This window comes from Somniosus microcephalus, chromosome 11 (assembly GCF_052327205.1).
Source record: "Somniosus microcephalus isolate GS21.2 chromosome 11, FLI_Smic_1.0, whole genome shotgun sequence".
Classification (NCBI taxonomy): domain Eukaryota; kingdom Metazoa; phylum Chordata; class Chondrichthyes; order Squaliformes; family Somniosidae; genus Somniosus; species Somniosus microcephalus.
The window spans coordinates 206,680,708-206,693,674 of record NC_140997.1 but is presented as its reverse complement, the minus strand read 5'-3'; the positions used below and the strand labels follow the sequence as shown (position 1 = coordinate 206,693,674).

General features: G+C 41.7%; 1 protein-coding gene across 1 annotated transcript in view; it reads left to right on the top strand.

Annotated features, from left to right (window-relative positions):
- slc6a1b (solute carrier family 6 member 1b) overlaps nucleotides 1-12,967 on the top strand; it is a 49,071-nt gene that overhangs the window by 30,460 nt on the left and 5,644 nt on the right. Inside the window, exons 12-13 of the mRNA XM_086001775.1 lie at nucleotides 2,650-2,750; nucleotides 11,602-11,769. Of these exons, the coding sequence (XP_085857901.1) occupies nucleotides 2,650-2,750; nucleotides 11,602-11,769 (269 nt within the window). The remainder of the gene's footprint in view (nucleotides 1-2,649; nucleotides 2,751-11,601; nucleotides 11,770-12,967) is intronic.

Here is a 12,967-nt window from a genome sequence, read left to right as displayed (position 1 = left end):
GGCGCTAAAGCCCTGGCTAAGCCAAAACCCAATTTCTAGGCCATAGTTTCAATGTTAATCAGCGCTCACTGCTCTTCTGATGTGCTTACACACACCGGGGGTGAATTTCCATGGGGGTTCTCTCAGCTGCCTGCCGTAATGTTGGTGGAAGAGCCTTGGGAACTGGCTAGTCCATCAAAATTCACGGCGGTCAAGTGGGAGAACCCCCAGTGGAAATTCACCCTCAATCCTATCTTTTTAATGTGACAGATGTTTAAACAGAATCTTCATTATCCACCCATTACTGCTCAGTTTTCCTACTAGAACAAGGGAACATTCATACCATCAGGACAGTCAAATTTCACGTTGTTTGGTCCAATATTATGTAATATTCAGGAACTCTAATAGAAAAAATGAGCACTTTCCTTTTCATTGCGTGTGTTTGTTAAGAGAAAGGTGGGAGACTATTGAAAGACAGCAGAAGAGAAAGAATGGGTTTACAGGAAGAAACAACAAAATACAGAACTCACTTCTGAAAAATTTATTTGAAGAAGTTAAAGAAATAAGGCAACATGTTTGCTAGTTGCCAAGAGGGCAGAATTGTTTTATGAATGTCCCAATAATGATAGAAATTTGGAAGAAAGAAGAATTACTGCAGAGAAAGTTGAGACTCGGAAAAGACAGTAGTGAAAAAGAATCGGACAGAGGAACTGACCAGTCGGGACAGTTATAAGACAAGGAAACGATAAGGCAGATGGAATCTTCGACTGAAGAAGAATGACTGAATCTGGAACAAGAAGACAAATTACAGAAAATAAAAATCACTATCAACATAGAAATTGTCATTGTTCATCAGGGATAACAACCAAGCAAAATGGAAGTTCATGGAACAATGAAACTATTAAATAGCGTCAAATGGTTGTTGGATTTACCTCCAGTAACACGCAGAGAGATTACCTGAATTATTTTTCATTGTTTTAAAATTAAGGAATCTTTAAATTAATAATGAAGAATCAAGCAATTACGTGGCTCATTATTTCACCCAAAGATCTCATGAAAAACTTCTTTGTTGTTTTAGCCTATTAATATTTTGTGATATAGCGTCACATCACAGTACTCCTAATGTTCTGCATTTTCATGGAGTAGTCTATGGAACATAGAACTGCCCAGTATTTATCTTCAGACATCCTCTCTACCTCAAGTTTTTCAACTGTGTGTCAAGGTCCTTTCTTCACAACATTTTATCCTTCTTACCTTTAAATAATAATCACGTTACTAATTCAGTTAATGGGAAAAGATTCTGCTGCTTGCTGCAAACCCCGCAGAGGAACAGCCAAATTGTTGCCAGCCAAACATGACATTTGTTTGAATGAAATTTACAAAAAGGATATCCAAGAATAAATTCTCAGGAACCAGTTGTTTTTGGAATCAGCATAATCTCCTATGAACCATCTCAGGCATTTTACTGGGTTTTCCTAAGTATAGTGGGAAAGCCAAACAGAACAGTGTGGTCGGATTGTGAAATACCTTTCTTCACCAAGACTAGATTCTCCCGACAGACTCGTTTCCACCTCAATTTTATTTTGTTTCAAGATTTCCTAGAAAAGAAGATCTGCTTCTATTGATACTCAAAAGAAAATTCCATCAAGGTGCAATGAGAGATAAAAAAAAAATGCTCGCACTGTCTCCCCACTCGTGAAATAAGAGCAATGCATGCAGTTTGTCTTTGTTCTATGACAGAAAGGTCAAGGGTGCAGCGAAGAGAAATAGCATGACTGGAGGGCAATACAAATCAAACCAGCGATAATCAATGACAACAGATAGAAGCTTAGTGGAGACCTGAGCGGGGGAGGCTGCTGTGGAAAAGAACTTTGCATCAAACTCGAAGACTATTGAAAGTAATAACAGAGCAATGACAGTGCAACTACAAAAAGAATAATAGATAGTTAATCAGAAAAATTTGTTAACGGTCGCAATTGTAAAGTGATTAAAGTACATTTGTTATCGGTAATTGAGAAACACAGTTTATCACATCTGCAAATTAACCAAAAATACACATTATAAGTGCACATTGCTCAGTAATAGTCAGCTGTGAAAGGTTAACCTATTTGTATATGTGAGGGGCATACATACAGCAAATAAAATCCAAAGTCAATTCAAGGTACCTCTGACACTCAGGCTCCTCAAAAGTATGTTTGGTTAAACTACACAATTTACAAAGCTCATCTTTTCTCAGTGTGTCATTAGGCTACATTGATTTGTCCACAAAATTGCCCACTGATAGATTGTGTACCATACCATGAAAACATGCAGAAAAGTGCCTATTTGGCTGTATAGCAATCAGCATTTCTTTCAGATCATTTCTTTATTAATTTGATTAATGTTTGGAAAAAAACATGCTAACAATATTGAATTCAGTTGCAGAATATTTTATAATGTTTTCAGGGTTTTCATTTAAACATTGCCTCTAACCTCCACACAGAAAACATATTCTTGTCTGCAGTTACATTTGATTTATTCAATGAGTTAACAGTAAATTAAATTACTGAATTGTTACATTTTATTTAACTCGTGCTGAGTGCCATTGTGCCTACATGGACATGAATATGCTTCATATTACTGCAATTGCTTGTTAGGTACATGAATAAAATTGATATTTCCTTCCTTCAGGAGTGAACAGGTTCTTTGATAACATCGAGGAGATGGTTGGCCACAAACCTTGTCTATGGTGGAAACTTTGCTGGTCCTTTTTCACTCCAATTGTTGTGGGGGTAAGGAAGAGCATGCATGTGCATAATATGTTAGTGTCAGAGGGATTGCTTATTAATCCAAATAAAACTGCTAATGGGCACCATTATGAGTATGCCGAAAGTTACCTTTCAAATCTGTCATAAGAACTGTGAAGTCAAGTTGGGAAGATTCTTAGGTGGGCTCAGTTGCTGGAACAGGTGAGAACAGCCTGCACCACATTTCTGAGAATGTGGTCAGTGCCAAGCAGTGTGGGGGTAGAGCTTCCGCTTCGGGTGCAGTCAGCGAAACGGGTGCAAATTGCGGCTGTTTTTTTTGAGTCTTCACTCAAACTCATTTGTATATCACAGAACGCAAAATCTGCCATGAACCAGCGCAATCGGGCAGCATTTTAAAACGTAATTTTTTTTAAAAATTTGCTTTAAAAAACATTCCTTGATATATTTAAGAGCGGTTTGATTAATACAGCTGAAAATGGGTTTATCACAAAAAAATAAGCATTTTTAATCAGTGTGTCAATCCACCTCCTGTGAGTAACCCCATTTTAAATTACTGAAAGTCACTTCAAAGAAATATACGGAACCATTTGCTAGTTATATAGTAAATTTAAAAAATATATATTCAAAAGCTTTTAAAATGTATCTATTAGTGTCCTTGAGCCCAAAAGAGCCAGTTTAATTTTTAAAGCCTACTCAAAGGCCTGCAAACGAGTGCAATTAGCAGAAACTCCCAATGGTGATTCATTCACCCTGGGGATGTGGCCTGCTTCTAGCACAATGTTTTTTAAACCAGCGCAAAAGATCGCGGAAACTCGAGTTGCGTTGAACGTAATTTGTGATTAAAATTTCACGATCTTTTGTGCTGGTTCAGCCAGTTTTGGGCCAATTCCATGAAGAAACCAACGCAATCGAGTGGAAACTCCAGGCCTTTGTACTTAGGGTGGTTTTAACGCCTTCTGACAGCATTTATAATTGTGCATGGTCTGAACTTTATAAAATCTTAATCCCCCTGAGTTGTACGTGTTTTTGCAGCTGATTCAGTGGAGAGCTGATCTGCTTTCAGGCCTCAGCCAATGTCACTCCCAAAAGGCTGCACCATGAGTGTGACGCTGCTCCTGACTTTCCTGCCTCTTGAGAAGGTGCCTGACCTATAGCAGAAAAGCCGAGATTGGAAACTCGGTAGTGTGGGCACTGAACTCATTTTCCCCACTGATGTGGCAAATTACATTAATGGTTCAATTCACTAAATTGCTGTGCCATTCATGAACATTTTAAAATAATCTCATGAAGAATGCATGTAATGATGCAAAATGCACATTGACGTAAGAAAACTACTAGGCACTTGGTCTAAGCATTAAACAAAGCTTTAATCAACTATTTTACAACATGGAGGTCTAGTTGTGTCCTTCACTAGTTCCTGTTAAGAATGTCCTGCGCAAGCTGGGCCCGTGCCCGAGTATTTATACTTTCCCTGGACAGCGCCACCCGTAGGCCGCTCAGTTGATTCATGTCACACATACTAGTAGTGCCATCATTTATACTTATTATATTTATATAACAGGGCTGTTGAATTTGCAATAATTTGCAGTTAAAACAATTTATAGTACACCTACATTGCACTTTCTATGTACTGTGCTTTATAAACATTTTATTCCACCTTCATTTATATACAAAACATTTGTGAAATATTTTAGGAAGGTATTCATCCATAACCCGTTCATTCTAAAATAATTTTAAAACCCAGTTTATATGCGATTGGCATACAAATATTGTATGGCATAGTGGTTAGCACTGTTGCCTCACAGCGCCAGGGACCCGGGTTCGAATCCAGCCTCGGGCGACTGTCTGTGTGGAGTTTGCACATTCTCCCCGTGTTTGCGTGGGTTTACTCCGGGTGCTCCGGTTTCCTCCCACAGTCCAAAGATGTGCAGGTTAGGTTGATTGGCTATGATAAATTGACCCTTAGTGTTAGGGGGATTAAATACGTGGGGTTACGGGGATAGGGTGGGATATGTGTTGGTGTAGGGGTTATGGGGATCGGGCGGGATATGTGTCGGTGCAGGCTCGATGGGCCGAAATGGCCTCTATCTGCACTGTGGGGTTTCTGTGATTTCTGTGACTTGTTTGTTTCTAATGCTGCCTTATAATAACATGGGATCCCCTATCGTTTGCAACAGGCTTTGAATTCAATTTTTGATAGCATTTGTTGTACGTTGTATAAAACATGGAATGAATCACAATTGAACAATCTTTATGAAAAGTATTCAAAAAGAGCAATCTCTTTCTACTGACCTTGCGATAACCTAAGGTGGTCAAGATAACACAGAAAGGGGCCAAGTAGCTGCTGATTTAGAGAAATACCAGATAATAATTAGTATTAGGACCTATTTAGACCACTTCTCCACACCTCAGCAATGGCCTTAAAAGAAACAGGCCAGGTCTGCAACAAACCATCGCAGCCATGCTACAAACCTCACACTGTCCAAGAACAGTGCCGCAGGATTGTACTTTTTAAAAAAAAAATCTGATATCTGGCTGCATATGTAGGGATAAATATCAATAGGACATGGAAACTATCCATATGGCAAAAAGTCCTGATTGGTTTTATCAGAAACCACTTTCTCTTTCTAAAAATTTGCAATTATACCATGGACCAATTAAAGAAACACCATAAAACCAATCAATTTATTGGTTTTGATTTTTGTAAAACTGCTTTGAGTGGCCTTAGTTCCCATCCACCAGACTAAACACCTCTCAAAATAAAACTTAGAACAGAAAACATAGAAAATATTTAAACAATTCTGAAACAAAGCACCAAACTTGCCTACAAAGTTAGACAATGTATATTGGAAGGTCTTCAGAAACCTAGCCCTGCTTGATCCTGGCGCTCTCTTTTGGGGGCCTGACCTTAAGTTCAGCTCATTCCCACAGCTTGCATTATTTTCCTAGGCCTCCTCTGCTGGGCCTCCACATTAGTATTAAGCTAAAAATTTTCAACCAGCTAACAAATTTTCCTTGGTGTTGCGCATTGGGAATGTAGATCCACAAGAGCAGATTGAAAACTACAATTCCTGTGATCTGTCTCTCTCACACACACACACACACACACACACACACACAAAATTTGTTAATGGGAGTGGAACTCACCAGCACTTAGGGTCCAGGTGAAATTTTCAGCTCTGGATCTGAATCAGAATGGATGTTCAGGCTTAGAGAGGCAGGCCTGTGCAGGGAAATCGTTTTGCAGCTCTCTCTAATATTATGGACAACGTTAGTGATTTTTTAAAGATTTGTGCAGCTTTTTATGTGTTTGTTATGCTATGAATGTTATTTTCAGCTGTATATAGAATCATAGAATGTTTACAGCACAGAAGGAGGTCATTCGGCACGTTGAGCCCGTGCCGGCTCTCGGCAAGAGAACTTCAGCTAATCCCACTCCCCCGCCCTTTCCCCTTAGCCCTGCAATTTTTTTTTCCTTCAGGTACTTATCCAATTCCCTTTTGAAAGCCACAATTGAATCTGCCTCCAGCACCCTCTCAGGCAGTGCATTCCAGATTCTAACCACTCGCTGTGCACCCCCTTTAGAATTGTACCCTTTAGTTTATATTGCCTCTCCTTGTTCTTTCTGCCAAAATGTATCACTTTGCAATTTTCTGATTTAAATTTCATCTGCCACGTGTCTGCCCATTCCACCAGCTTGTCTATGTCCTCTTGAAGTCTATCACTATCCTCCTCACTGTTCACTATACTTCCAAGTTTTGTGTCATCTGCAAATTTTTAAATTGTGCCCTGTACACCCAAGTCCAAGTCAATAAAATATATCAAGAAAAGCAATAGTCCTAGTACTGACTCCATACCTTCCTCCAGTCCGAAAAACAACCGTTCACCACTACTCTGTTTCCTGTCACTTATCCAATTTTGTATCCATGCTGCCACTTTCCCTTTTATTCCATGGGCTTCAACTTTGCTGGCAAGCCTATTATGTAGCACTTTATCAAACACCTTTTGGAAGTCCATGTACTCCACATCAGCCGCATTGCCCTCATCAACCCTCTCTGTTACCTCATCAAAAAACTTAATCAATTTAGTAAAACATGATTTGCCTTTGACAAATCCATGCTGGCTTTCCCTAATTAATCCACACTTGTCGAAGTGACTGTTAATTTTGTCCCAGATTATCATTTCTAAAAGCTTCTCCACTACCGAGTAAAACTGATTGGTCTGTAGTTGCTGGGTTTATTATTACACCCTTTTTTGAACAAGAGTGTAACATTTGCAATTCTCCAGTCCTCTGACACCACCCCCGTATCTAAGGAGAATTGGAAGATTATGGCCAGTACCTCCACAATTTCCACCCTTACCTCCCTCAGCATCCGAGAATGCATCACATCTGGTCCTGATGACTTATCAACTTTAAGTACAGCCAGCCTTTCTAGTACCTCCGCTTTATCAATTTTTATCCCATCCACTATCTCAACTACCTCCTCTTTCACTATGGCCGGAATTTTATCCAGGTAGGCGGGTTGGGGATGGGCGTCCTCTGAGGCAGGCGGGAAATCTGGGAGGCCAGATTTCCCGCAGCCCCTGACAACTTTAATGGCAGGGCCTGATTTGCACGTGAAGTCTCGGATTCCCGCCAGCAGCCAGCCAGATTGAGAGGCTGGCTGGCTGTGGGCGGGTTGGCCTCAGTTACGGAGAGTGAGCGAAGGGGTCGGCCCGCGGAGGGTATTGCGGTGGGGGGGTCAGGGAATGGCTGGCTCGGTCAGGGATCACTGTGGGGGAGGTTGGCGAAAAGCAGGGGAGGATCGGGAATCGCGGGGAGGGCGGTCGGGGAATGGCAGGGGAGGATCGGGGATCTTGGGGGGGTCGGGGAACAGTGGGGGCTGTTGGAGAATGGTGGGGGCTGTTGGAGTATCAGGGGGAGTCAGCCGGTGATTGGGAGTTCGGGGATTGGGGGTCGGCAGGGGGGGAGGCGAGAGGATCAGGGCCGGCCACCGGAGGATTGTGGCCGGCCTCAGCATCATCGGTGGGGTGGGGGGTGGAGGTCTCATGATGGGGATCAGTGGCCTCGTGGGGAGTCTCCAATCGTGGGGACTGGGTTAGGGAGGTAGGGACCCTGTATCCAGGAGATAGGTATAAAGCCACATACCTCCTGGATGCAGCAGTTCCCATCTCGGTTTAACTGCCGGGTTTCACGAATTGTATGAAACCCGTCCACATGCAGTTAAATTCAAAATAGAGGTTACAAAAAAAACTGCTTCCAGCCTCATTACAATATTTAAATTGACGTACTCATCCCAAGGAACAGGTTGATCACCCCCTCCCATCCCGTCTCTGTTAAAACCTGAAGTGGGCGGGTTGGAGGTGGGATCAGGTCGGGAATCTCATTTTTAACTCTTTGGGCTGGATTTTCCAAGCCCCGAGGAGGCGGGCATGGAGGCAGGACAGCCAGTAAAATCGGAGAAAGTGGGGGCGGATGGCAAACCCGCCCGCATCCTGCCTCCGTGCCCATTTGCCAGGAGGTGAGAAGATGTGCAGCTTCGGGTCCCATCTCCTGGAGGCAGGAAAGGCATTTAATCCTTTTAACTGCCTGTTAACAGGTCGTTAACGGGCAGAAAAAAGGATTAGTGCCATTTTACCATCACAGGTGAAGGCTTCCCGACCTTGGAGAACCCCGTTGGGTTGGAGGAGACATGGAGGAGGTCTGCGGTGGTCGGAGGCACCTGGAAGTAAGGTGTAGAGGTGAGTGATGGGTGCAAGTGTGGAGTGGTAAGTATGCAAGGTAAGCGATACGTTTAAAAAAGTGTTCACTTACCTTGTTTTTCTTCCATAGCCTATAGCCGTGCTGGATGGGGAGAGCAGAAATCCTCCTTGTCAATTTCAGGTAATGGCTGATGGACCGTCTGATCCATCAGACATCTGAAATTTACAAATTTGCAACATTTGATGAGTCCTCACCACAAAGCCACATCAAACTAAAGAGAATGTCAATGTTTGACAGCTTCACAGAGCTGTCAAATGCTGTCATTTCTTCTTTCAAGCAGTCTTGACAGATAGCACGTCTGACATTGACGTGATCTGTCAGTGACTTCTTCCCTAATTGGCCTGCTGAGCCCGCAGGGCGGGCTTAACAAGCTCAATCAGGGGAAAATCCCTCTGAATGGTCAGGCGAGGATGGAGGCGGGACATTGACACGACAGGCAGCAGCCCCGCCTCCAACTCGCCTCCATTCACAAAATCCAGCCCACTAACTGCCCCCATGCTCCAAACCCACCTGTATTTTTAGGGAAAAATTCTGGCTTAAGACTTTGGCAGCATCTTCTTCCTTGTTAAAAACAGATGCAAAGTACTCATTTAGTATCTCAGCCACGCCCTCTCACTCCATGTGTAGGTCTCCTTTTTGGTCCCTAATCGGCCGCACCTCTCCTCTTACTACCCATTTATTATTTAAATGCCTATAGAAGACTTTTGGATTCCCTTTTATGTTAGCTACCAGTCTATTCTCATACTCTCTATTTGACCCTCTTATTTCCTTTTTCACTTCCCCTCTGAACTTTCTATATTCAGCCTCGTTCTCATTTGTATTCTCAACCTGACATCTGTCATACGCCCCCTTTTTCTGCTTCATCTTATTCTCTATCTCTTTCATCATCCAGGGCACTCTGGCTTTGGTTGCTCTACCTTTCCCCCTCGTGGGAATGTACCTCAACTGTACTCGAACCATCTCCTCTTTAAAGGCAGCCCATTGTTCGATTACAGTTTTGCCTGCCAATCTTTGATTCCAATTTACCCGGGCCAGAACCGTTCTGAATCCACTGAAATTGGCCCTCCTCCAATTAAGTATTTTTACTCTAGATTGCTCCTTGTCCTATTCCATAGCTAATCTATAACTTATGATACTATGGTCACTGTTCCCTAAATGTTCACCTACTGACACTTGCTCTAATTGACCCACCTCATTCCCCAGAACCAGATCCAGCAATGCCTCCTTCCTCGTTGGGCCGGAAACATACTGATGAAGAAAGATCTCCTAAACACACTTCAGAAATTCTTCACCCTCTCTGCCCTTTACACTATTACTATCCAAGTCTATATTAGAATAATTGAAGTCCCCCATTATCACTAATCTATAGTTCTTGCATCACTGTAATTTCCCTGCAAATTTGCTCCTCTATATCCTTCCCACTAGTTGGTGGCCTATAGAATACATCTTGTAGTCTAATGGCACCTCTATTATTTCTTAACTCTAACCAAATAGATTCTGTACTTGACCCCTCCAGGACATCCTCTCTCTCCAGCAATGTAATATTCTTAATCAATACTGCCACCCCATCTTCTTCCTTTCCTTCCTTATCTTTTTGAAACACCTTATATTCAGGAATATTTAATACCCAATCCTGCCCTTTTTTGAGCCAGGTCTCCGTTATCACCACAACATCATATTCCCATGTGGCTATTTGTGCCTGCAGCTCACCAGCCTTATTTACCATGCTTCATGGTATCCGAACCTGAATGCAGAAGGATAATAGCAGCCAAAAGCAATTTGATAAAAAATAATTTGAGCAATTTATGGTAGTTACTAGTTCCAGATTGTTAAGTTTGAAAAATATGATTCATTTGATTTCTTGGTGACTATGTTTGCTTATTGATGTTGGGTTTTTTCCATCTGTCTACTGAATGGAAGTAGTTTTTGATCTCTTTGTGGTTAATCAGTGGGGTAATTTCAGCCAGCATCATTAACTTAACATTAGTTATTTCAATCAATCACTATTAACGTACATACATTTTAAAATGTGATGCTGTGTCATAAAGAAAACTTTTATTTATATATATATAGATGGCTAAATAGAGTTAATTAAACTGTAATACAAAGACAATGCAATACTTCACATTATATTATAATATAAATTCAATGCATTAAATAACTATGCAAAATAAATTAGATTAACTCTATCGAGTATATTATCTGACCTATATGCTTCCAGCACACTCCCTCACAATGCCAGTTCCCAACCCTCCCAATGTCACAACCCTCACTCCTTCCCAGAACCTGCCCTCTCTCCGACTTCCTTCTAGGTCAGAACCTTGTCCCCTCCCCTGTCCTGATCTAAACTCATCGTTCCCTCTCTGCCCTCAGTTTCTCTTTTCTATCTGGCCCTTTCACTTAGCTACAACCTGTGAGGTTTGGCTGCCAGGCCGAGGTTTGAGAACGGTAAAGATAACAATTAATTAAACCATTAAAGCAATGTACATCCGAGGGATCCAAAGAGTGTCGGAAAAGGAAGAGGGAAAGGCGAGATTTAGAGAAAGAAGGAAAGAGAAAGAGAGTTGGAGACAAATGACGAAATACAGAGAGAGCAATGAGAGAAAGTGTATAGGAGGCATACAGAATGAATAGGGCGGTCGTACAAAATGGGTAATAGCGAATCGGCCCGATTTTCTTTCCCACTGACTTCAATGTAAAAGAAAATCAGACAGGGTGTAAGACAGGCTGCCGATTTTCTATTGCCTGTTTTGCCCTTCTACCCAAGCTGCATTCCACCCCCAGAGAGTGGGAGATGAGCACAGGCACTGCCATACAAAGAGAGACAATTGTTTTCATTTTTTTTGTGAACAATATCACAGGAGATCAACAAACACACACCAGTGTTATTTAACATTTAATGTCTAACAAGCTTAACACAAATTTCCTCTTCAAAATCAGATTAACTGTGCATTCATCTCATTACTGTCTCGAGGATTTTGTTGAACTGTATTTGCCTATATTAAAGTACTAACTAACTTTAAAGTAAGTCATTGTATGGGAAGTGTTTTGAGATGTTTCTGCAAGATAAAATAAAACACTCTATAAATTCAAGTATTTCTTTATTTCCAGGGTGTATTTCTCTTCAGTGCAATTCAAATGACACCACTCAAGATGGGGAATTATGTCTTCCCCAAGTGGGGCCAAGGTGTGGGCTGGTTTATGGCTTTATCATCCATGATGTTGATTCCTGGCTACATGGGTTACTTGTTCCTCATTTCAAAGGGTTCTTTAAAACAGGTAAGTGAGAACAGTTGAAAAGCTACATTTGACGAATTTATGGTGACTTAACTGCTGAAATGTAACCAGGATCCAATCTGTTAAAATACATCCAAACTGAAAAGGAAAGTGTTCTGCAGTTTACAACATAAACAAGCATTACATAAGAACATAAGAGATAGGAGCTGGAGTTGCGGAAACAATAAGAACATAAGAACATAAGAAATAGGAGCAGGAGTAGGCCAATCAGCCCCTCGAGCCTGCTCCGCCATTCAATAAGATCATGGCTGATCTGATCCTAACCGCCAATCCACTATCACAGAACCATCTCCTGAATCTAACAGAATTAGACACACGGAATAGGAGCAGGATCAGGCTACACGGCCCCTGGGCCCACTCCGCTACCCACAGGGCCATGACCGATCCGAACCTAGACTCATGTCCAAATTCCTGCCCGCTCCCCGTAACCCTTAATTCCCTTTACTTCTAGGAAACTGTCTATTTCTGTTTTAAATTTATGTAATGATGTAGCTTCTACAGCTTTTTGGGGCAGCATATTCCATGGACCTACCACCCTCTGAGTGAAGTAGTTCCTCCTCATCTCAGTTTTGAAAGAGCAGCCCCTTATTCTAAGACTGTAGACAAAATTAATTTTCCTTCGAAAACCAAGTAAATTGCAACGCTTCAAAACACAGTCAGGTTTGAAAGTTGTTACTGGAGAACTACAGAGTGCCTCATCTACTCAGTTTCATGAACATCAACTGTCTTACTCATTAATTGCTGAGTCCTGTCTCCACTCCAGGTAGTTTCATGCAGCTACGCTTTGGAATCAGGTCGGGAATACCTACAGATTTACAATGCTAATTTAATGTTGGTATATAAGCAGAAATCACGTTTCACCAACACTAAACTGCTAATGTAAATGCGCCTTTACCCATTGGAAACAAGTACTATTACTTCTTGGTGGACTTAGAGCAAAGACTACCCATTTGGGGCATATAAACAACACTAATAATACAACATGTACTTCTTTCTGGAGCTACTGAGTAAGCTTTTATCTAACAATATTCTTTTAACATAATTCATTCAACTGCATAGACTGGGGCTACTTTCTTATACCCTCTACCACTCCCAAGTTGCAATCTACCCCAACTATGGCTCGTAAAGGTATGACTCTGAAAGTCTATGGTAGTTCTCCCAGTAACTCTGGCGGGAGACC